The 24398-nt window shown below is 39.2% G+C and overlaps 1 protein-coding gene across 7 annotated transcripts in view; it reads right to left on the reverse strand.

Annotated features, from left to right (window-relative positions):
* The window catches only part of EDA (ectodysplasin A), a 637692-nt gene that overhangs the window by 137116 nt on the left and 476178 nt on the right, over nucleotides 1-24398 (reverse strand). For 6 of the 7 annotated variants that reach the window (XM_049871681.1, XM_049871680.1, XM_049871682.1 and 3 more), the window contains exon 2: nucleotides 15771-15876. In XM_049871681.1, coding sequence (XP_049727638.1) covers nucleotides 15771-15876 — 106 coding nt within the window. Of the gene's footprint in view, nucleotides 1-3419; nucleotides 5850-13547; nucleotides 15877-24398 lie in introns of those variants that run through there. The other variant, XR_007515774.1, reaches the window with a different exon arrangement.

Genomic DNA, 24398 nt, shown 5'->3' on the forward strand with positions numbered 1-24398 from the left:
TTTATTCCTAATTATTTTATCTTCTTGGGGGCTACTGTAAATGGTATTGATTTGGTGATTTCCTCTTGGAAGTTCTCTTTGTTGGTGTAGAGGAACCCAACTGATTTTTCTATGTTTATCTTATATCCTGATACTTTGCTGAAATCTTCTATTAGTTCCAGTAGTTTTCTCATGGATTCTTTAGGGTTTTCTGTATTTAAGATCATATCATCTGCATAGAGAGATAATTTTACTCCTTCCTTACCAACTTGGATGCGCTTTATTTCTGTCTGTAGCCTAATAGCTCTGGTCAGGACGTCCAGCACAATGTTGAATAAGAGTGGTGATAAAGGACATCCTTGTCTGGTTCTCGTTCTCAAGGGGAATGCTTTTAGACTCTCTCCAATTAGAATGATGTTGGCTGTTGGCCTTGCATAAATGCCCTTTATTATGTTGAGGAATTTCCCTTGTATTCCTATTTTGCTGAGAGTTTTTATCATGAATCGGCATTCGACTCTGTCAAATGCCTTTTCCACATCAATTGATAAGATCGTGTGGTTCTTCCCTTCAAAGGCCAGCGAAGCAGGGGAGGGGGTTTGGCGACCATTGTTTCAGGGGACATCTAGGTTAATTGGCATAATAAAATCTATTAAGAAAACATTCTGCCTCCTACTTTGGAGAGTGGCTTCTGGGGTCTTAAACGCTAGCAAGCAGCCATCCAAGACGCATCAATGTGTCTCAACCCACCTGGAGCAAAGGAGAATGAAGACCACCAGAGACACAAGGTAATTATGAGCCCAAGAGACAGAAAGGGCCACATAAACCAGAGACTACATCAGCCTGAGACCAGAAGAACTAGATGGTGCCCGGCTACAACCGATGACTGCCCTGACAGGGAACACAACAGAGAACTCCTGAGGGAGCAGGAGAACAGTGGGATGTAGACCCCAAATTCTTGTAAACAGACCAGACTTAATGGTCTGACTGAGACTAGGATGACCCCAGAGGTCATGGTCCCCAGACCTTCTGTTAGCCCAAGAAAGGAAACATGCCCAAAGCAAACTCTTCAGACAGGGTTCAGACTGGACTATGGGATAGAAAATGACACTGGTGAGGAGTGAGCTTCTTGGATCAAGTAGACACATGAGACTACGTGGGCAGCTCCTGTCTGGAGAGGAGGTGAGAGGGCAGAGGGGGTCAGAAGCTGGCTGAATGGACACAAAAATAGAGAGTGAAGAGGAGTGGGCTGTCTCATTAGGGGGAGAGCAAGTAGGAGTATATAGCAAGGCGTTTATAAATTTTTGTATGAGAGACTGACTTGATTTGTAAAGTTTCACTTCAAACACAATAAAACTTTAAAAAAAAGATCATGTGGTTCTTGTCTTTTGTTTTATTTATGTGATGGGTTACATTTATTATTTTTCTAATGTTGAACCATCCCTGCATACCTGATATGAGCTCTACTTGGTCGTGATGAATTATCTTTTTGTTATGCTGTTGAATTCTATTGGCTATAATTTTGTTGAGGATTTTTCCATCTGTGTTCATGAGGGATACTGATCTGGTAACTTTCTTTTTTTGTGGTGTCTTTACCTGATTTTGGTGTCAGGGTTATGCTGGCTTCATAGAATGAGTTTGGGAGTATTCCATCCTTTTCTCTGCTCTGAAATACCTCTAGTAATTGTGGTGTCAACTCTTCTCTGGAAGTTTGGTAGGATTCTCCAGTGATGCCCTAAGGACCAGGGTTTTTATTTTTGGGAATTTTTTAATTACCTTTTCAATATCTTCTTTTGTTATAGGTTTATTTAGTTGTTCTACCTCTGTTGGTGTTAGTTTATGTAGGTAGTGTGTTTCTAGAAATCTGTTCATTTCCTCTAGGTTTTCAGATTTGTTAGAGAACAATTTTTTGTAGTATTCTGTCATGTTTCTTTTAATTTCAGTTGGGTGGGTTGTGATATCGCGTGTCTCATTTCTTATTCAGGTTATTTGCTTCGTCTCCTGTTTTTCTTTTGTCAGTTTGGCCAGTGGTTTATCGATTTTGTTGATCTTTTAAGAGAACCAGCTTTTGGTCTTGTTAACTCTTTCAATTGTTTTTCTATTCTTTATTTCATTTAATTCTGCTCTAATTTTCACTGTTTGCTCTCTTCTGGTGCGTAAGGGCTTCTTTTTCTGCTCTCTTTCTATTTGTTGGAGTTGTCCGGTTACTGTTTTGATTTTGGTCCTTTCTTCTTTTTGGATGTGTGCATTTATTGCTATAAATTGACCTCTTAGCACTGCCTTTGGTGTGTCCCAAAGGTTCTGGTCGGATGTGTTTTCATTCTCATTTGATTCTGTGAATTTCTTTAGTCCATCTTTAATTTCTTCTTTAACGCAGTAATTTTTGAGCAAGGTGTTGTTCAATTTCCACGTGTTTGATTTTTTCTCCTTGCTTTTTCTGTTATTGATTTCTACTTTTATGGCTTCTTGGTCAGAAAAGATACTTTGGATTCTGTCAAGCCTTGCTTTATTGCCTAGTATGTGGTCTATTGTGAAGAATGTTCCACGTGCTTTGGAAAAGAAAGTACACTTGGCTGCTGTTGGATGGAGTGTTCTGCATATGTCTATGAGATCAAGTTGGTTGATTGTGGCATTTAGATCTTCCATGTCTCTGTTGAGCTTCTTTCTGGATATTCTGTCCTTCACCGAAAGTGGTGTGTTGAAGTCTGCTACTATTTCTGTTGAGCTGTCTATTTGTCTTTTCAATGCTCTTAGAGTTTGTTTTATATATTTGGGAGCCCTGTCATTGAGTGCATAAATATTTATTATGGTTATGTCCTCCTGGTGTGTTGACCGTTTAATCATTATATAGTGTCCTTCCTTATACTTTGTGGGGGATTTTACTTCAAAGTCTGTTTTGGCAGAGATTAATATTGCCACTCCTTCTCTTTTTTGATTGTTGTTTGCGTGATGTATTTTTTTTTCCATCCTGTTAGTTTTAGCTTGTGTCTTTAAGCCTAGGTGTGTCTCTTTTAGGCAGCATATAGATGGATCAGGTTTTTTTTAATCCATTCTGCCACTCTTTGTCTTTTTATTGGCATATTTAGTCCATTTGCTATTTGTGTAATTATTGATATATGAGTTTAGTGCCATCATTTTTTTGTTTTTGTGTGTGTGTGTGTGTTGTTGACAATTTCTTTGTTTTCCTTAATTTTTTTGTGCTGAGTTGTTTTTCTTTATGTATTTTCTTTTCATCCTTTTCATTCCTGTTGATTTTGTATTTGCCAAGTCTTTTTGTTTTTCTTGTTTTTTATTTCGATGTGTAGGATTGTTAGTTTGCTGTGTGGTTACCGTAATATTTACCCCTATTTTTTCTAAATTTCAACCAATCTTTTATTTCTTGTTATTACCTTGACTTCCATTCCATATGAAAGAACTATGACTATATTATTTGGTCCCTCTTTTTTGTTTTAATATTGTCATCTTTTACATATTGAAGTCTCTTTTTGCCTATTTTCAACATTTTATCTTTGATTTGTGATCTCCCTATCTGGATTGATATCTGGTTGCTGTGTCCTGTGTTCTAGTCTTGGGTCGTTATTTGATGTTATTGATTTTCTAACTGGAGGGCACCCTTTAGTATTTCTTGTAATTTTGGTTTGGTTTTTACAAATTCCCTAAACTTCTGTTTATCTGGAAATGCCCTATGTTTGTCATCATATTTGAGAGACAGTTTTGCTGGATGTATAATTCTTGGCTGGCAATTTTTTTTCCTTTAAGGTGTTGTATATGTCATCTCATTGCCTTCTTGCCTGCATGGTTTCTGCTGAGTAGTCCAAGCTTACCCTTATTGACTCTCCTTTGTAGATGACTTTTCCTTTATCCCTAGGTGCTCTTAAAATTCTCTACCTTTGGTTTTGACAAGTTTGATTATAATATGTCTTGGTGACTTTCTTTTGGGATCTACCTCATGTGGAATTTGATGAGCTTTTTGGATATCTTCTCATCTTTCATGATATCAGGGAAGTTTTCTGCCAACAAATCTTCAACAATTCTTTCTGTATTTTCTGTTATCCACCCCTGTTCTGATACTCCAATCACTTGTAGGTTATCCCTGTTAATAAAGTCCCACAGAATTCCTAGGGTTTCTTCATTTTTTTAAGTCTTTTTTTTTCTGATTTTTCCTCAGATAAGTTGGTGTCAAGTGCTTTGTCTTCAATCTCACTAATTCTGACTTCCATTGCCTCAATTTTGCTCCTACGAGTTTCTGTTGAGTTGTCTAATTCTGAAATTTTATTTTTAATCTTTTTAATTTCTATTTGCTGTCTCTCTGTGAATTCTTGCAGCCTGTTAAATTTGTCATTATGCTCTTGTATAAGTGTCTTAAGTTCCTCTACTGCTTCGTGTGTGTGTTCCTTGGCTTGTTCTGCATTTTGACTGATCTCCTTCCTGATCTCTTGGAGAGCTCTGTATGTTAATCTTTTGAAGGCTACCTCCGGTAATTCTAAAAGGTCCTCTTCATCCAGAAGATTTCTTGAGTCTTTATTTTGGGTGCTTGCTGAAGGTATCATAGGCTGCCTCTTTATGTGATTTGGTATTGACTGTTGTCTCTGAGCCATCAATAGGTTATTGTATTTATTTTATGTTTTTGTACTGTGTCCTAGCTTTTTTGTTTTGTTTTGTTTCGATATGCCCAAATAGGCTGCTCAAGTGAGCTAGTTTGATTGTTGGAGACTTTGAAGCTCCAATGTCATGTCACCAGGTGGTTAGAGCTGTTACTAGGTATTGGAGCCCAGGAGTCCATTTACTTTCGTTGTATGGATTCAGCTCAGGTGTCCAGGTAGTAAGTTACCAAGTGTGTGGTGCAGTCTCTTACCTACAGTCCTACATGAGCAGGGGTGATTGGTGTAGGCACAGGTATCTGCCTGCTGTAGGGGGTCACGTGCTGAGCAGGGCAGGCAGCTGACTGTTGCCCCTCAGTGTCTCAGAGAAAATTGTGTCCCTGTTACCTAGAGCATGTAGGTGGGTGCGTTTTGCTGCCAGACCATGGGCGCCCAATGCTGTTGGCTGTAAGGACTGGGAGACACCACTTACTCTTGGACCCCTGTTGTGGGTAGCTACATAGCATGGGTGGAGCCACCAGTCCTCAGGCCCCGGGTGTGGGTAGGTGAGGACACTGCTTAATGGGCAGAGTGGTGTCAAATGTCACAAACCTGCCACTTCAACATATAGCTGATACAGTTGAAGTTAGGCTTCAGGTACATACCCTGTTGTACTGTGCTAATGAGGGCCTATGCCGTTGAAATAGGCCCACACAGGTCTATGCAGGGGTGAAAGGCATTCAAAGTCTGTGGACTGCTTATGCCTGTGCCTAGGCAAAGGAGGTATTTCTGCCATGAGTTCTCAGCATAAGGGAGCTAGCAGATTATTTTTTCCCTGTTGTTAATTTGTTATCTCTCCAAGGCTGGGAGAATGGCTCAGGGTGTGTGATAGGTCCTACTTTGGCCTGGGGGATGTGGCAATCCCTTAAGCCAGCCTGGGACCAGTGCAGAGAGGGTAGGGAACAGGTATATGGGAGAGAAGTGTCTCCTAAAGGGGTGTTTTTTGATCTGCATGGTAAGTTAGATGCATATACTTATCTTTTGCCAATTGAGTGCCACTTTTTACTGGTTCTGGAGGCTTGAGTATACCCTCTGCTGCTCAGTCTCTCCAGATGTGGAAAACACATCCCAAACATCACTGCTTACCTCATTGCGCACACCACTGGATGCAGCCTGCAGGGTGCTGGATCCTGCCGGGTCAGGTCAGGCAACTCCTTGCTGCTTCTGAACTGTCTTTCCCTCCCGCTGCCACTCAATCTGGTTCCTCAACTTTGCCTTTGATGTTCAGGGCTCCTAGATTGTCATATATAATTGATTCACTTGTTTTTCAGGTCTTCGTTGTAAGAGGGACCACAGGAAGTGTCTGACTACTCTACCATCTTAGCCCCACCTCCTTTCCTTCCCATCTTATCCACTTTTTTCTTTATTACATTTTTACAAATTGTACATGCTTATTAAAAGTAAAAAAAATACAAAACCATGTAAAGAACCACTTAATATTTATCCCTTTCCTATCCAACTTCCTTGTCCTCTTCCCCCGAGGTAATCAGTATTCACAGTTTGGTATCTTTCCTTCTCAGACCTGTTTCTATGTGTGTGTATATATATATATATATATATAAACTTTTCAGTGTTTTAAAATCTGTTATCTTTTTATGAAAATGGGATCATATTATACACACTCCTCTGAAACGTGCTTTATCCACCCAGCAATAGAACATGGCTATTCCTTCAGACCTATACATATAGCTCTAACTCATTTCTGTTAACAGCTACATACTATTCAATAGTATGGCTATGTCATAATTTATTCAACCATTTCTTTATTGATACATATTAAAGTTATCCCTCCTTTCAACACTAAAACAGTGCATTAATGAACATCCTTATGTATGGGTATTCTTATTTCTGTAGGATAGATTCCCAAAACTGTGAATGCTGGAACAAGGTATCCTAATGTTTAATTTTACTAGAGAGTTGGATTAATATTCAAAAGAGTTATAACAATTTATATTAGCTCTAGGAATATGAGTTTCTCCACTTTCTTATTAGCATAAAATGTTATTACATTGTTGCTAATGCATTTGGTGATCAGCAGAAAAATGGCATATCATGCTCATTTTTTAAATTAAATTTCATTTATTTATTTAAAATGGGTAGTACATGCACATGTTATACAATTCAAAAGATACCAAAGCATGGAATTTAAGTCAACTCCCTCCTCAGCCCAACCTCAAACACTCAGTTCTCTTTCTCAGAGCAACCATGGTTACCAGTTACAGATTTATCATAATTTATTTAGTCAGTTCTCAAATAATGGACAGTTAGGTTATCCCAATTCTCTTCTGCCTACACACCTACATCTGATTGTGATATTTTGAGGAGCCACACAGAAAGGAGTTCGCCACTTCACTAACAGATTAACCTTCTTAGCCTTCCCGTCTTGAGACCATTTGTATGCTCTTAATCCTTACTGAGCCTCTCTATGAATGCTAATGAAAGGTTTATTTGATCATTCAAATTAAAACCCTGAATATTTCATCATCCAAGCACTCTCTGATTGGCTAAAACTCACCTAGCTATTAACATTATATATTAGAAATCAGGAATAGTTAGGAGAAAATTTTATCAGAATTGGAAGGAAACACTTAGATCATCTATTCTAGTGGTTTAATGTCTTTTTCTCATCCTAATACATCTGTTGTTGCTAGGTGCTGTTGAGTTGGCTCTGAATCACAGCAACCCTACGTACAACTGAATGAAACACTGTCCAGTCCTGTGTCATCCTTACAATCATTGCTATGTTTGAGCACATTCTTGCAGCCACTGTGCCATAATATACTTTTGTCAGTAATAGTACCTATCTCATTATAGTTTTCTCAAACTCCTTAGATGATTTACAATCTCCTACACCCTAGTTGAGAATTACTAATTCTGGCCCAACACTTCAGAAGAAACTAAGATCAGAGAAGTGAAGTAAGACTCGTCCAAGGTCAGACTGCTAGTGTAACTGCTAATGGCATTGCTGGGACCAGAATCCAAATTTCTTGGCTTAGAGTTCACCACTTTTCCTAACATTTAGAAACAAATAACTAGAAGGAACTCGAGAGAGAGCGAGACAGAGTGAAAAGGCCTTTAGTGAACCTCAGGTCAGTGGAGCCTGTTTACCAAGTACTGTTTAGGCAAGTAAGATATTCTTTAAATATGTCTTACCTTTATAGCACTTATTTAGTGTGTGTGGGGGGGAGTGTTAACATTTTACCTTATGTGAGTATGTATTGCTTGTATCTGTTACAATGAGGTATGTATTCATTTTGTAACTGAAAAAAAAATCCTATAAATATTTTTTAAGCAGTCTAATCTTTAATTAACCTTTATACCCAGTTCACTTTAGGCATTAGGTACTGACTGAGGACAGGAATTTGGTGGTTATACCAACTACAGAATATGATACAATGTCTTACAAGTAATTGATATTTTGAAGATGCTTATTAACCAAGTGCCAGTGGTGACGGCCTTCTGAGATAATTTACTGAAGGATTAGTTCCATCAATGAAAATGTGGCTCTAAGGGACATTTTGGAATATAAGGAAGCTAAGATGTTTTAGCTTACTCTCCATGGGAGAAAGATGTGGCAGCCTACTTCTGTAAATATTTACAGCCTTGGAAACCCTATGGGGCAGTTCTACTCTGTTCTGTAAGGTCACTATGAGTTGGAATCAACTTGATGGCAACAGGTTAGTGTCTTATTTGATGTGAAGCTACTCTCCACAGTGTTCTGCTATAGGCACCTGTTATGGATTGAATTGTGTCCCCCCCAAAATGTGTGTCAACTTTTCTAGGCCATGATTCCCAATATTGTGTGGTTGTCCACCATTTTTTGATCTGATGTGATTATCCTATGTGTTGTAAATCCTAACTTCTATGATGTTAATGAGGCAGGCTTAGAGGCAATTAGGTTAATGAGGCAGAACTCAATCTACAGGATTAGATTGTATCTTGAGTCAATCTCTTTTGAGATATAAAAGAGAGAATCCAGTAGAGAGAAGAGGAACCTCATTACAACCAAGCAAGAAGAGCGAGCAGCAGAGTGTATCCTTTGGGACCTGGGATCCCTGCACTGAGAAGCTCCTAGACCAAGGGAAGCTTGATGACAAGGACCTCCCCCCAGAGCTGACAGGGAAAGAAAGATTTCCCCTGTAGCTGGGGCCCTAAATTTGGACTTCTAGCCTCCTGAACTGTGAGAGAATAAATTTCTGTTTGCAAAAGCTATCCACTTGTGGTATTTCTGTTATAACAGCACTAGATAAGTAAGATAGCACTTAAGCTGTTGACGTCCATGACTAGCAGGACACTTTAGGGAGTCTACATCTGAAATCAGCAATCCTTTTCAATTCTACACACAAGGTGAGTCCTCAGAAGCTTTACTTTTTCCTTGTGAACAAGCCCCTGAAACTTTATAAGCTCTCAAAATGATTTTGGTTTCTCTCATTTGGTAATACCAAACAGTAATAACTCACTGAAAGGTAATAACTATAAGAGCAACACTAGAATGGGAGCAATTCTTAATTTGTGCTAATATTTGGTCAGGCAGAAAGTCTGTTTTCTTTGAGGTCATAGCCTTCTGTGTTTGTCTGTATCATTTAATAGGAGCTATGCCTTATTTCATTATTATTTTTAAGAAGTGAAAGATGAAGTATATATTTCAATCTTATTTGTTTTCCCCCTTTACCCTTTTATAATAGTACAAAAGAATACTAACTTTTCTGAAAGTTTTTAAATCTGTCCAGAAGTAAAAAAACTACAAAGAAGAAAAATTTCCAAGTAAAACTTTAGAGATACCAACAAAAAGAGACACACCTACACAGACAGATTGAAAGAGTGACACAGAGAAATGCGGAGATGTGATCATTTGTTGTGGTGAGGTAGACCACAGTTTGAGAATTGGAGTCTTCTTCTCATGGGCATGCACAAAAAAGGACAATCAAGCTGAAAGAGGGCATCTTTGCAGAAATTATAAATGTTATCCGTAAATTAATGCATATGAGTGTTTAAAATGCCTGGGAAGCCACGCTTGTTGTTGTTGTTAGGTGCCATCGAGTCGGTTCTGACTCATAGCAACCCTAGGTACAACAGAATGAAACACTGCTTGATCCTGTGCCATCCTCGTCATCGTTCTTATGCTTGAGTGCATTGTTGCAGCCACATTGTCGATCTATCTCCTTGAGAATCTTCCTCTTTTTTGCTGACCTTCACATTACCAAGCATGATATGCTCCTCCAGGGACTGGTCACTTCAGATAACATGTCCAAAGTATGTGAGATGAAGTCTTGCCATCTTTGCTTCTAAGGAGTATTCTGGCCGTACTTCTTCCAAGACAGATTTGTTCGTTCTTCTATCAGTCTGTGGTATATTCAATATTCTTCTCCAATACCATAATTCAAAGGCATCAATTCTTCTTTGGTCTTCCTTATTCATTGTCCAGCTTTCACATGCATAAGAGGAGACTGAAAACACTGTGGCTTGGGTGAGGCGCACCTTAGTCCTTAAAGTGACATCTTTGCTTTTTAATACTTTAAAAAGTATCTTTTGCAGTAGATTTGCCCAATGCAATGCATCCTTTGTTTTCTTGACTGCTGCTTCCATGGGCATTGATTGTGGATCCAAGTAAAATGAAATCCTTGACAACTTCAATCTTTTCTCCGTTTATCATGATGTTGCTTTTTCGTCTAGTTGTGAGATTTTTGTTTTCTTTAAGTTGAGGTGAAATCCACACTGAAGGCTATAGTTCATGCTATTATGTTCATTTTCCAGAGAGAACAGAGTAATAGCACTTAATTTCTGGCATGCTTTTGCATACATTAATACTTTTGATCATTACAACAACTGTATGAGTTAAGCAGAGATAATTACCCTCATTTAACAGACAAAGAAATTGATGCTCAGGGGGATTGTGATTCCTTCAAGGTCACATGGCTGGGAAAATGGCAGTGATGTAAGGATTGAGATCTAGAACTTGTGACTCAGTCTGGTACCTTTTCTATTATATCATGCTGCACTTTTATTCAGGAACACAGTGGAGGGTGGAGGTGGGGAGATATTGAGATTTTGATTGATTCCTGAAAACAGATTTTTTTTTATAATAATACTTGTAAAATATGGAAACTACCTCATTGGGAATTCTGGATTCATGTTATCTGATTCTAAGATCTCATGACTACTGAATATATTCTATCTTTCATTCTAATTGGAAAATAAATTTCTGCAGATTTCTGGAGTACCCTGCAGGAGATGACCAAGCAAGCCACCTAGGCCTGTTACTACTTCAGAAACACATCACAAGGATGGGCCTCAGCAGGAAATTCTGGTACAGGTTTCTGGAACCATTGTGACTCACAGAGCCCACAAAAACAACCAAAAGGACTCATATAATTAGCAAAAAAGAACTTGAAAACTGTATCTGGAATCCTTCCACCCAATTTGACAGGAGAAGTGAATTTAAGGTAGAGGTGTAGTTAAACAAACAAAAAAGAACTTCATTTGTTTTCTAAGAGCTGAAGATATGAAGTGTCAGGATTTATATTGTAGGGGCACTAACCCTGTGTTTGGTTAAGCTTGTTGTGTTGTTGTTGTTAGGTGCTGTCGAGTCGGTTCTGACTCATAGCAACCCTAGGTACAACAGAACAAAATGCTGCCCGGTCCCATGCATTCTCATAACTGTTGTTATGCTTGAGCCAATTGTTGGAGCCACTGTCAATCCATCTTGTTGAGGGGCTTCCTCTTTTTTGTTGACCCTCTACTTTACCAAGCATGATGTCCTTCTCCAGGGACTGGTCCCTCCTGATAACATGTCCAAAGTATGTGAGACGAAGTCTCTCCATCCTTCCTTATAAGGAGCATTCTGGCTGTACTTCTTCCAAGATACATTTGTTTATTCTTTTGGCAGTGTGTGGTATATTCAATATCCTTCACCAACACCATAATTCAAAGGCATCAATTCTTCTTCAGTCTTCTTTATTCATTGTCCAGCTTTCACATGCATATGAGGTGATTGGAAACACCATGGCTTGGGTCAGGCTCACCTTAGTCCTTAAAGTGACATCTTTGTTTTTTAACACTTAAAGAAGTCTTAAGCTAGTCCAATGCCTTCATTTATAGAATAATTCAAATGGATAAATTGAGATCAGTCCAAACATTCTTAAAAGATTGGTCAGAAAGAGTGGATATGCCCTGGAAATAGCCACGGATTTTTTTTTTTTTTATCTCTGGGTGGTGCAACTGTGATTTTATTCTCCTTTTTTGGTTTATCTGTATTTTCTCCATTGACTTTTTTTTTTAAGGAAAGATAGACTATGCCTATGATAATGCCTCTAATGGATGAGTTTAGTAGTCTGATCAAAACAGGAAAACAGGCTTCCATAGCTTGGTTTATTCTTGGTGAACCTATTCGGGCTCCTAAGGATCACCATCTCCCATCCTTTTCCTAAGTGTTCTTGAACTACTTGTTAATTTTTTTTTTTTATCCCACAGGGATTAGTGGAGATCATCAAGCTTAATATCTATAGTTCCTGGATGAAAAATCTAGACTCCCCCACCCCCCATTTGTTCGTTAGGTCATTCATTTAACAAATGTCTGAGTACCTTCTACCACACTCAGTATTAGGTAAAACTCCAGAACCCACATTCAACACTTTCACCCTATCTTTGCTTCATTTTACCTGCCACGTATCTGCTCCCTCACTAAACTGTAAGCTTCTCTGAGGGCTTTATTCATCTTTGCACTCCTTCTGGTAGTGCCTGGAAAGCTTATCAAATAATAATAAAGTCTGGAGAACCGAAGTGAAATTAAAAGATAGTAACAGATCAGGAAAATTATATAAGGAACTAGAACTGATTTTTCTGCTCCCTTTTAAACTTGTCTCTATTTTGACCTTTGAGAAATATTTTCTTCCTGAAATCTTTGTCATATTCTTAACTGTTCGAGGTAAACAACTTCTTTTTTGACACTTGTGTTGCAAACCTGACCCAGAGAGCTAAATTTTTATCATAACTTATTTATTTTTCCTCTTGGTATAGTTTTCTTTTTTAAAAAAGTTTTGGCCTCAACTCACTCTACTTTGATCTACTTATCCCATCATCCTACTTCTTTCTCTGCTCAGAACAGTTTACAAACTGACTCATTTCTTAAATGACAACCAAAAACCCATTGCTGTCAAGTTGGTTCTGACTCATAGTGACCCTATAGGACAGAGTAGAACTGCGCCATAGAGTTCCCAAGGAGCAGCTGGTGGATTCAGGAAGTCCGTTATTTGAACAAAACAGAGTTGATTCATTGCCTTGGGACACAGTGATATACAGCAGATTTATATATCCAGCTACTTCTTTAATATATCCTTTTGGCTGTCTTATAGGCACTTCAAATTTAACATGTTCAACTGAATTCTTGGTTCCTTCTCCACATTCCCCTATCTATTCCTCCTCTGTTCTTCTCCAGCTCAGACGATGTCAATTTTGTTTGTTTAGTTCCTAAAACTAAAACTGTCCAAAACTGTGTTCAAAACCATGGGGTCATTCTTGGCTCTTTTCTGTCTTTCATACCCATTACCTAAACAATCAGAAAAGCCTGTCAGCAATTCTTCAAAATCCATCCAGAATCTGATCACTCTTTACTACCATCCACCCTGGCCTAAACCACCTTCACCTCTTGCCTGGATAATTACAGTCTCCTAATGGGTCTCCATGCTTCTGTCCCTGTCTCCCTGCAGCTGTTTTCAATACAGCAGCCAAAGGAAACCTGTTAAAACAAAGTCAGATCCTGTCACCCCTCTACTCAAAATTGTCCAATGACTCCCCATCTCACCCAGAGTAAAAGCCAGAGCCTCTACCTTGACCTACAAGGCCCTAGACTGCATCTTGCTCTCTAACCTCATCTCCTTCCCTTTCCCTCTTGCTCACTTTCCTCCCAGCCACACTGACTTTCCCGGAACATACCAAGCATTCCTTTGCTTCAGAGCCTTTGCGTTTGCTGTTTCTTCTTCCCCCAGATAGTCAGGTGGCTCACACCTTCATTTCATTCATGTCTCTTCTCATATGCCTCCTTATCAAAGAGACATTCCTTGATCACCTTACAGTACAACCATCATTCTCTTTCTTTCTTTCCCTGCTATTTTTCTTTACAGCACTTATTTACCAGCAACTTTGTTTATTGTCTGTCTCTTTGCACTGGAAGTTAAGCTTCTTGAAGGCAACAACAAGAAATATTTATTGAGGGGCCATTACACCAGGTCCTTTTCTAGGCAGTGAGGATGTAAAAGTAAACAAAACAAACACCAATACCCTTATGGTGCTTTCATTCTAGTATTATATACACTGCTGTGTTTACTCAGTAAATATTTGATGAATGTATTGAATGAATATAGCACACATTCAGCAGAGCAACAGGAATGGTACAAAATAAATGGAGATTTGGATTCTATACAATCCACCACATCTAAAGAAGTGGTTCTGTAGCCTCCCAGGTGAAAGGCTGGAAATCCAATCAAATGCCCGGATCCCTCAGGCATTGTATACTCCTAACTCTAAGGGTTCCTGAATTCCTCCCAGCTATAATGATTAAACAAACAAACAAACAAAAACCAACCTGGGATTGCACAAGAAACTTGGCATTGGTACAAAGTGATTAGTCTTGAAAAAGTATCACATCAGGAGAGACTTAGATAAGAAGTAGTAAAAATTAATGAGAGGTTTTGGCCTTGACCGGAGAGAAAAACTGTTTTGTATCAAGACAGAACAAACACTCTAAGGAAGAAGAAGGGAAGGCCGTGCCCACTATAGAAGGTGACATTGCTCTTACCACCTTTCTTGTCCTTAGCGACAAGGGATTATGAAATATTTGGTGGTACTGGGAGCAGCTTCAGGGGAAGAGACCTACATGTGTCAGAGAGTGGAGTGATTAGGAAAGGTCCAATCATGCCTCTCAGCTCCCAGCTTCCACACAGGCAGAAGACTTCCAGAAAACTGGCTACAAGTAATATGTGAAAACTGGGTGTCTTTTACTTCATGAATCACATTTCCTAGGCTTAAACTTGGTCATCAATTGTATGCAAAGTGTCTGCTCCAGAGAATTGCCCCACTGGTCCTGTTCTCCATTCAAAGGCTCAAACTGCTGCCACATCCACTGACAAGAAAGTTCCACCTATCTTACCGCTCTGTTCTTTTTTAAAAATTATTACAGGGTCCTTGTTCTGAGCTCTGTTTCAGACTTCATCTGGTTCTACTTCTTTTTGCCCCTATTGACAAAGAACTGGTACCGTCTCTTCAGTAGCTCATGCCTTCTGGAAGTGCGTCCATCATTTGCCTTCATTCACATTGACAAATGTCAGCTTAAAAATCTCATTTTCTTCCTTATAAAGTAGTATTGCTTTGTAACCCCCCAGACACATATCATTGGCAGATGTAGCCAGAGACATGCTGTCTTTGAGTCCAGATGGCTTTTCAGCAGCCCAGAGCTATCTATGCATTCTACAAACTCCTGTGCCAAACAGATAGCATTCTGTCAATCGACAGAGCAATACTGAAATATCAGAGTGATTCAAAGGCCTGCCCAGGAGCTAGCTCAACATTTTGTTGTGTCCCCACAGACTGCATTGCTAGTTAACTCAAATCTGTTTCATCTGCAATAGGGATGGCTTCTATTGGCCCATCATCATCTAGCTGAAGGAACAATTGACATCATCAACTTATATTACAAATACCAGTGATGTTCCAGGTACTAGGCTAGATTCTGTGGATACAAAAAGAGAAATGAACCTCTGCACTCAAAGGACTTACAAACTAGTCTAGTTCAGATTTGGGCATGGTAGCTGATACCAACATTGATACTTTTATCACTGGAATTAACACATCATGTTAAGTACCAGCATGGCACAACTCTGTATCAATTCCAAGAATAAGACTGAATCCTCTTGGTGGCCTTAGTAGATGTAGGATGTCCCCAGGAAAGATGAGGTCCATACAAATGGTAATCTTGAGAGATACAAATGCTACTATGGCTCTTGGATTGATTGGTAGTCTGGAAAACCCTTCTTCTGTGACCTTGGGTCTGTTGACAATGCATGAGATGGTGAAGCAGCTTAGGAAGGGCTTTCTCAGAGGGTACTCTAAGTAACAGATAACTGAGGAGTGATAAAGGAGGAATCACTTGAGTCGACTTACCATCTGCTCCTTCACTGCTTTTGCTTCTTTTATTGCGGTGAATACTCCTACTTGCCTCTTCAGAATATGGCTTTTTTTCAGGGAAGAAGAAATTCAGTAGAGTCATCTGTAAAAATAACAAGTCAATGAGTCAAAGGTTGATCGCAGTCAGTCATAACCAACACACAAAAAAAGCTAGTTTAGTGTAGACAGGCTACCTTCACCTTAAATTCAATGTGTCAAAAGTCTGAGCAACGCTCTACTGTGGCTGGGCATTTGCATCATTTCCAGGTGTTTAAGTTCTAAAATATAAAATGTGATGAACACATGTGTGCATTTTTTGTTGAGTATATGGCTAGGAGTAGAACTGTCAGTCATAGAGTAGCTGTATGTTAAGGTGGAGCACTTATGGCTGAAGAGCTTTCCAAAGTTGGTTCATTAAAAAACAGTACATATTTTTGTGCTAATGGAAGTAATGCATATTCATTGTTGGGAATTTAGAAAATAGTAATGCAAAACAAAGAAAATAAAACCACAAACTCATCTTCATCTTTGCAATTATAAAATTGGGATTATGCTATCTATCCTACTATTTTAATTTTACATGGTAACATTTCCAATATTATTAAATGCTTTTCAGAAACAAAACAAAAAAAAAGTCTGAGCAAGGATACTGGGTGGCACAGTGGTTATGCTCTGGGCTGCTAACTGAAACATCGGTGGTTTGAACCCCACTCCACAGGAGAAAGATGTGGCAGTCTGTTTCTGTAAAGATTTACAGCCTTGAAAACCTTATGGGGCAGTTCCACTGTGTCCTATAGGGTCACTGAGAGTCAGAATTCACTAGATGGCAGTGGGTTTGTTTGGTTTTTTTTGGAAGTCTGGGCTTATCTTCCCCTACACTGTGCAAATTCTTTTATTTTTGATACTATTATTATTCGAATCATGTAGGCATAAAATCTTGGTTCATCTTTGAATTCCCTCTCTTCTATTCTGAATAGATAATGAGTCATCCTGCAAGTCCCATTTCTCCATTTATTTCTGGGGTTCAAAGAGCCTAGCCACTGATTTCTAACTTCCTTCACATACAAATGATGCCCACTCAGAATTACAATTGAGTTTGCTGCTCCGTCCTGGACTTCATTATTATACACCCCTGCTTTTGCCACATTCCTATTTATGCTGAACTTTTGGGTTGTTCCCAGAATGCTGTGCATCCAAAACTGGGGTAAAATTTATGCCAATTCTTTCCTGGGAGTTAGTCATGACAAAGTCCAAAATTATTCCCTCCCTGTCCTAGACTTCTACAGCACTTGTGGGAACTCATTTTGGTATTTGGTCCTCTAATGTTTTATGATGCTCTCTCATAATAATACAAAAATACATTAATGTTTTATATGTGAATGAGCCTGGTTTCACCAATGATAATCATAGCTTAAATATATACTCACTGAATTGAATCATAATCTTTCAGAATGAGTGCTTCATTGTGGTAAAAAAATGTGCTTGAGGTAAACAGCAGACGGTACGGTACGAAGATGAACATTGATTATAATTCCAACTCTGGCACTTACTAGCTGTGTGACCTTGGACAAGTTACTTAAGCTTTAATTTCCGTATGTGTAAATAGGGATACTGATAGTTCTTTGCTCGACTAGTTAGCATAGTATCCAGCATGTAATATGCACATAATAAATGTTAGCTATTACTATTTTTTATTACTATTATTATTAAAATTCATCTTAAAAATGGACTGGTTAGAGAGTTTGAGGCTTAAGAAAGAAGAACAAATGAATCTGTTCAAAATATGAGCAATTCCAAGGTCCTCATGTATAACTGTCTGCTGCATGTCTGTTAACTTGGGACAAAATGGGTAGGACCCAAAAAAGCCCTAACACTGTGTACAAGCTCCCTTCCAAATCCTGTGTTTTACGGTCTACATGGAACAATTATACCCAATAGTCTTAATGTACAAGATTAGCATCTTACAGGATATTTAATATATTCATGTATTAAATATAAAATTAATAAATGGAGGTAATCTCCAACTTACCAATAGGGTTGTATTCCAAAACTCATTTAAGTTGAACCATATGAAACTGCTACTTTCATACGTCAAAAATGGTTGAATATCAGCAATTTCACATGGTTCAACTGAGTAGTATTTTTGAGTCATTTGATAGGAATGTAAAATGCATTTCTCCATAGAATCAACATGATAAAGTCTGACTAGGTTTCCAGATAAACCCACAGAAGGTTATTTAACCTATGATATAAATAAGCTACAATACTAATAATAGTATAAAACTAAACTGCTGTTTACAATAAAATCTCAATCATTTGCAACTCTAGGAGAATAAGTCATTCTGGATGGTAGAGTTTTCTTGATAACTTCGTTCAGCTATTTTTGATAGAAATTAGTCTATATTATTTAACTCAGAAATTACTGAACATGGGAGGACTACTGACTGCACATTAAATGGTCCCATTCCACTATGGTTTTGAGTTTTTGTTTTGTTTTAAATCACAGCAGTTATATTACAGACTAATAAATGCTTTGCTAGAAAGAAGCATAAGGTACTTTGGGAGCAAGAGGAGGTACACCTAATATAGACTGGGAATGGACAAGCCTTCTTGGAGGAAGTGCTACCTCTGTGAGTCCTGAAGGATGTCTAGGATTCGACGATAAATGGGAAATAGAAACTTTATTCCAGGCAGAGGGAGCATTGTGTTTTAAGGTTCAGAGGAAAAAGGGAAAAGCAGTTTCTGGAAACGCAAGTAGCTTAGAATAAGTAGCTGGAGTGGGGAGAAATGGTGAAAAATGAACCAAGGGATAATAAATAAGGGCCAGGTCATGCTAAGGTATTCAGACTTTATCCTGCAGCAGGGAGATCCTCTGAAGGACTTTTTTTTTTCCTTTTAAAATTTTTGTACTTTACTTGAGATACAATTTACATACAATAAAATGCACAGATTTTAAACATACAGCTGAAGAGTTTCGACAAATGTACACACCTTTGTAATCACTACCCAATCAATATACATAACATTTCTGTCACCCCAGAATTTTACCTCATGCCCCTTCCAGTCATGCTCCAGCCTTCCAGAGGAAAGCACTGTTCTGATTTCTATCACTGTAGCTTAGTTTTCCCTGTTTTAGAATTTCACATAAATGGAATCATATAACATGTGTTCTTTTATGTGTGGATTCTCTAATTCAGCACAATGTCTGTGAGATTCATCCATGCTGTTCCATGTAGCAGTAGTTCATTCCTTTTTATTGCTGAATTATATTTCATTGTACGGCTCTACCGTGATTTTTTATGCATTCACCAGTTGATGGACACTTGGCTTATTTCCAGTTTGGGGTTATTATGAATAAAGCTCATGTAAGCACTCATGTACAAGTCTTTTTATGGACATGTTTTCATTTTTCTAGGAGTGGAGCTGCTGGGTTGTATGGTAAGTGTATTATAGAAGAAACTGCCAAACTTGTTTGCAGAGTGACTGTTGCCATTTTATACACTCACCAGCAATGTATGACAGTTCCAGTTGTTCTACATCTTCACCAGCACTTGGTATTGTCAGTATTTTTAATTGTAGTCATTCTGGGATATGTGAAGTAGTGTTTCATTGTGGTTGGTTTTTGAGTTTTTAAACTGCTTTTGAATGTTTTGTTTTGTTCTGTTTTTTTGTCTTTTACCTTGTTGTCAACCTATCAGATTTCACTTTACCTACCTGTGACATCTTTTCCAGTACCTTCAAATTGGCTGGTTATAATCTGCTACAGGCTTAACATCTAGTTAACACTGATCAGAGTCATGTATATATACTGAATAAACAGGCAGTGAGTATGGTTTTAAAAATTCTATTGTGGTAAAATATAGAAAACAAAAAATTGGCCCTTTTAACCATTTCTTAGTGTACAATTCAATGACATTAATTATATTCGCCATGTTGTCAACTGTCACCATAACTTATTCCCAAAATGTTTTCATTGCTCCAAACAGAAAATCAGTATGCCTTAAGTAATAATTCCCCATTCCTCCCTCCCTGGTAACCACTAATAAACTTTTATCTCTGTGTATTTGCTTATTTTAGATATCTCATACAAGTGGGATCATACAATATTTGTCCTTTTTGTATCTGACTTACTTTACTCAGCATGATGTTTTCAAGGTTCATCCATGTCGCAGCATGTATCAGAACTTCATTTCTCTTTATGGCTGAATAATATTCCACTGCATGTATATATCACATTTTGTTTATCCATTTATCTGTTTGTGGACATTTAAGTTGTTTCCACCTTTTGGCTATTGTGAAGAATACTACAAATGAATATTAGTGTACAGGTTTTGGTTTGTGTTCTTGTTTTCATTTCTACTAGATATATACCTAGTATTGGGATTACTTGGTCATATAGTAGTTCTATGCTCAACTTTCTGAGGAACCACCAAACTGTTTTCCACAGCCCCTACACTATTTTGCCTTCCCACAAGTAATGCACTAGGGTTCCAATTTCCCCACATTCTTGTCAACACTTATTATTTTGTTTTTCTGACAATAGTCATTCTAGTGGGTGTGAAGTGGTATTCATTGTGGTTTTGATTTGCATTTTCCTAGTGACCAATGACATTGGGTATCTTTTCATATGCTTACTGGCCATTTGTATATCTTCTTTAGAGAAATATCTACCCAAGTCCTTTGCCCAATTTTTAATTGGGTTGTTTGTCTTTTTGTTGTTGAGTTGTAGGAGTTCTTTATACATTCTGGATATTAAACCCTTATCAGACATATAGTTACCAAATATTTTCTCCCATTCTGTAGGTTGTCTCTTCAATTTCTTAAAGTTCTTTGATGCACCAAAGTTTTAAATTTTGGTGAAGTCTCGTTTATCAACTTTTTTCTTTTGTTACTCATGCTTTTGGTGTCATATCTAAGCATCCATTGTCAAAAGCAAGGTCTTACCACTATTATAAGAACTCAAGAAATATTATAAACACAGAAGAAAATTATCTTTGATGGTTATGAGGGTAGGGAGGGAGGGAGAGGGGTATTCACTAATTAGATAGTAGACAAGTACTATTTTAGGTGAAGCGAAAGACAACACACAATACAGGAGAGGTCAGCACAACTGGACTAAACCAAAAGCAAAAAAGTTTCCTGAATACAACGGAATGCTTTGAAGGCCAGAGTAGCATGGGCGGGGGCTTGGGGACCATGGTTTAAGGAATATCTAGGTCAATTGGCATAACAAAATGTATTAAGAAAACGTTCTGCATCACACTTTGGTGAGTGGTGTCTGGGTCTTAAACACTAGGAAGCGGCCACCTGAGATGCATCAATTGGTCTCAACCCACCTGGAGCAATGGAGAATGAAGAACACCAAAGACATAAGGTAAAGATGAGCCCAAGAGACAGAAAGGGCCACATAAACCAGAGATTCCATCAGCCTGAGACCTGGATGGTGCCCGGCTATCACCAATGACTGCCCTGACAGAAAACACAATAGAGAATCCCTGATGGAGCAGGAGGACAGTGGGATGCAGACCTCAAGTTCTCGTAAAAAGACCAGAATTAATGATCTGGCTGAGATTAGAGGGACTCTGGAGGTCATGGTTCCTGGACCCTTTGTTAGCCCAAGACTGGAACCATTCCTGAAGCCAACTCTTCAGACAAGGATTAGACTGGATGATAAGACAGAAAATGATACTGGTGAGTGGTGAGCTTCTTGGCTCAAGCAGACACATGAGACTATGTGGGCAACTCCTGTCTGGAGGCAAGACGAGAAGGCAGAGGGGGACAGGAGCTGGTTGCAAGGATGCTCTGGCAGGGGCTACAACAGCTTCTCATGTCCTAGTGGTGACAGTAGAAGGTACTCACACATTAACTGTGTCAAAGTGTCTGATGAGGGCTTGTGGGAACTCCCAGAAGAGGAGGGCTAAGAGAGAAACCCTGCGGACAGCAGAAACAACTCCAGCTTCCACGGGTAATAGGAGCAGTGCAAAGTCCCTCAAGAGAGACTGTTCATAAGTATGGGACATTCATAAGTCAAGTGCTTAGAAGGAGACTGCCTGCATATGAAAATGGTTTTTAAAATAGTTTTTATTTTCTCAATAAAAACCAGACGAAAACAACACAAAACACTGCTTAAATTGAAAGAGGACCCCTATTTACAGTGCTTGTATTTATTTGAGTCTCGATTAGAAGGGGGAAAAAAAAAAGACAAAAATCAGTTGATGCTCAAACAGAAATGCTGGAATTCTATTTTGAGTTTTGAATTCATTAGAATGGCTTCCAGAGGCAAGTCGAAGAATATGAACAAAACAGGTGTCTTTCAGAGTATTGCTTTCCTATTGCTCAAGGGAAGAACATCAGGAATGTTGGCTGCCCAAGGGGAAAAAATCTGATTCTTTACACTTTATTAAGTGATTATACCCTTGTTTTCTATAGTAAAATTAAATGGTAAACAATACATGCAGATTACAGGGATCTCAGCTGGAAACAATTAGTTAACAATGAGACATGAGGGATACATCCACTATTGCTAGTGATTCTCTAGACATTGCTACATTTTTTTTCCCTAATATCTACGCCTACAAAACTATTGATACTTTTTTTTCTTTTACCATGACATAGAATAAATCTAAATCATTTTATACTGCATGGCTAATGTACTTGATTGTACTAGATGATTTATAGGAAATTAATCATAAGGCGTTAAATGAAGAATAAAAGGACTCCCAATCTCCAGGTTTAGATTGAGTAGGCCTGAGGCAGTACCCTAGAATCTCACTTTTAGACTTGCTCACTAGGGGATTCTGATGTAGGTAGTCCTTGAACCATCATTTGAGAAGCTGCTGTATTGTTCATCCCCCACAACCATTTCATTATATGTAGATTGAAATGGCTAAATCCTCTTTTTTTCCCTGTCTTGTATTACTTTCCTGAATTCTTCTATTGCTTTGTCTGTGTTTTCCTTGGTTTTGTCTGTGTTTTTCCTGATCTCTTGGAGTGCTCTATATATTAGTTGTCTGAATTCTTTGTCAGGTAGTTCTATTGTCTTATCTTCCTCCAGAAGGTTTTCTGGTTCTTTATTTTGGTCACTTGCTGGAGCCATCTTGTCCTGCTTCTTTATATTATTTGATGTTGACTGCTGTCTCTGAGGCATCAAGAAGTTATTATATTTATTTATTTATTGTATGTTTGTTTACTGCATCCTGAAATGCCGCTTTGTTTTGCTTTGATATGTCCAAGTGGGCTGGGCATGTGTGGTACTCTGGTCATTAATCAGGCCACATTGAAGCTCTCACCTCCTGTCTCCAGGTGGGCAGAGCAGCTACTACGTGTGCGAGCCTGGGAGTCTGTTCACTGTTTTGTAGGGTTGCTCTGGATGAAGGCAGCATTTTTGGTGAGGTGATGAATCTGCCCTGGTGGTCACCTGGCTATGGATCCAGGCATGTTATCCCTGGCTGTTGGGTTGGATATTGTATGTGTGCTCTGCTGCTTGCCAGTTGGTCAGGGTGCAGGTGCCCAGGTTGTCGATCAACAAGTATGTGGTGTGGAAACTCTCTCCTACAGTCTTGGTTGGGTGGAGCTGTTCAGAGCAGGCACAGGTCTCTGGTTTCAGTGGGGGGTAATGTAGGGGGCAAGGCAGGAGGCTGTAGTCTGCCCCTGCATGCCCAGATGGAGGGCATGCCCCATCCACTAGAGCACATAGTAGTGGGGGTAGTGCAGCTGGTCCTTGGGCACCTGGGTCCATTGGCTGGAGGGATTGGGGGACACCACTGGTTCTCAGGGTAGCTAGATGGAGTGGGTGGTACCACTGGCCTTCAGGCCCCTGGTGTGGGGCTGAGGCCCCTTCTTAGGGGGCAGGGCAATGTCAAATGCCATAGATCTGCAGTTCTCACTTGGCTCCTATAGGTGAAAATGGGCTTTGGCTGGGAACCCTGTAATTTTGTCCTAATGAGGACGTGCCATGCTGGGTCAGCTAACAAGGCACTGGTATGGGTGATTGGTGGGGGTGAAAGGTGCTGCAAGTCTGTGGACCCCCTATGCCAGGGGCTGGGCTAAGGGGCTGGTGCATCTGGACTGGGGCATGAGTTCCCGGCTTAGGGGGCTTGGCAGTGTTGAATGCCCCTGGACTGGTGTCCGAGCAGGAAGGGGGGTGAATAAAGGGAAGGGAGTGCTCTTCGGCCCTGGAGCTCCTGTGAGGGAAGGGTTGTGGTGTGCATGGTGGGTTGGGAGCTTGTACTGAACTTTCGCAGCTCTGGTGTCACTCGTGTTTGGTTCTAGAGGTGCATGCAGACTCGCTGCTGTTTGGCTGCACCATATGGGGTGAGTTTTGGCTTGGGATGCTGCTGCTTGCCTCAATATGTCTATGCTGTGCAGATTCAGCTACCAGGACACTGATTACCCATAATTCCCTGTTTCTGCTGTTTCTGAGTTCTCTCTCCTTCCATCTGTGGCTCAGTCTCATTCTTTGGCTTTGTCTTTGATGCTTAGGATTACTAGATTGTCGTATATATCCAATTCACTTGTTTTTTCACATGAAGCATCAGACTATTCTGCCATCTTGGACCTACCTCTCTTTTCTAATACTCTTGAATAATCTATTTTCTTATTGTAACTACTATCATCACTACCACC

The sequence above is a fragment of the Elephas maximus genome, chromosome X, assembly GCF_024166365.1.
Source record: "Elephas maximus indicus isolate mEleMax1 chromosome X, mEleMax1 primary haplotype, whole genome shotgun sequence".
In the NCBI taxonomy this organism is placed as follows: domain Eukaryota; kingdom Metazoa; phylum Chordata; class Mammalia; order Proboscidea; family Elephantidae; genus Elephas; species Elephas maximus.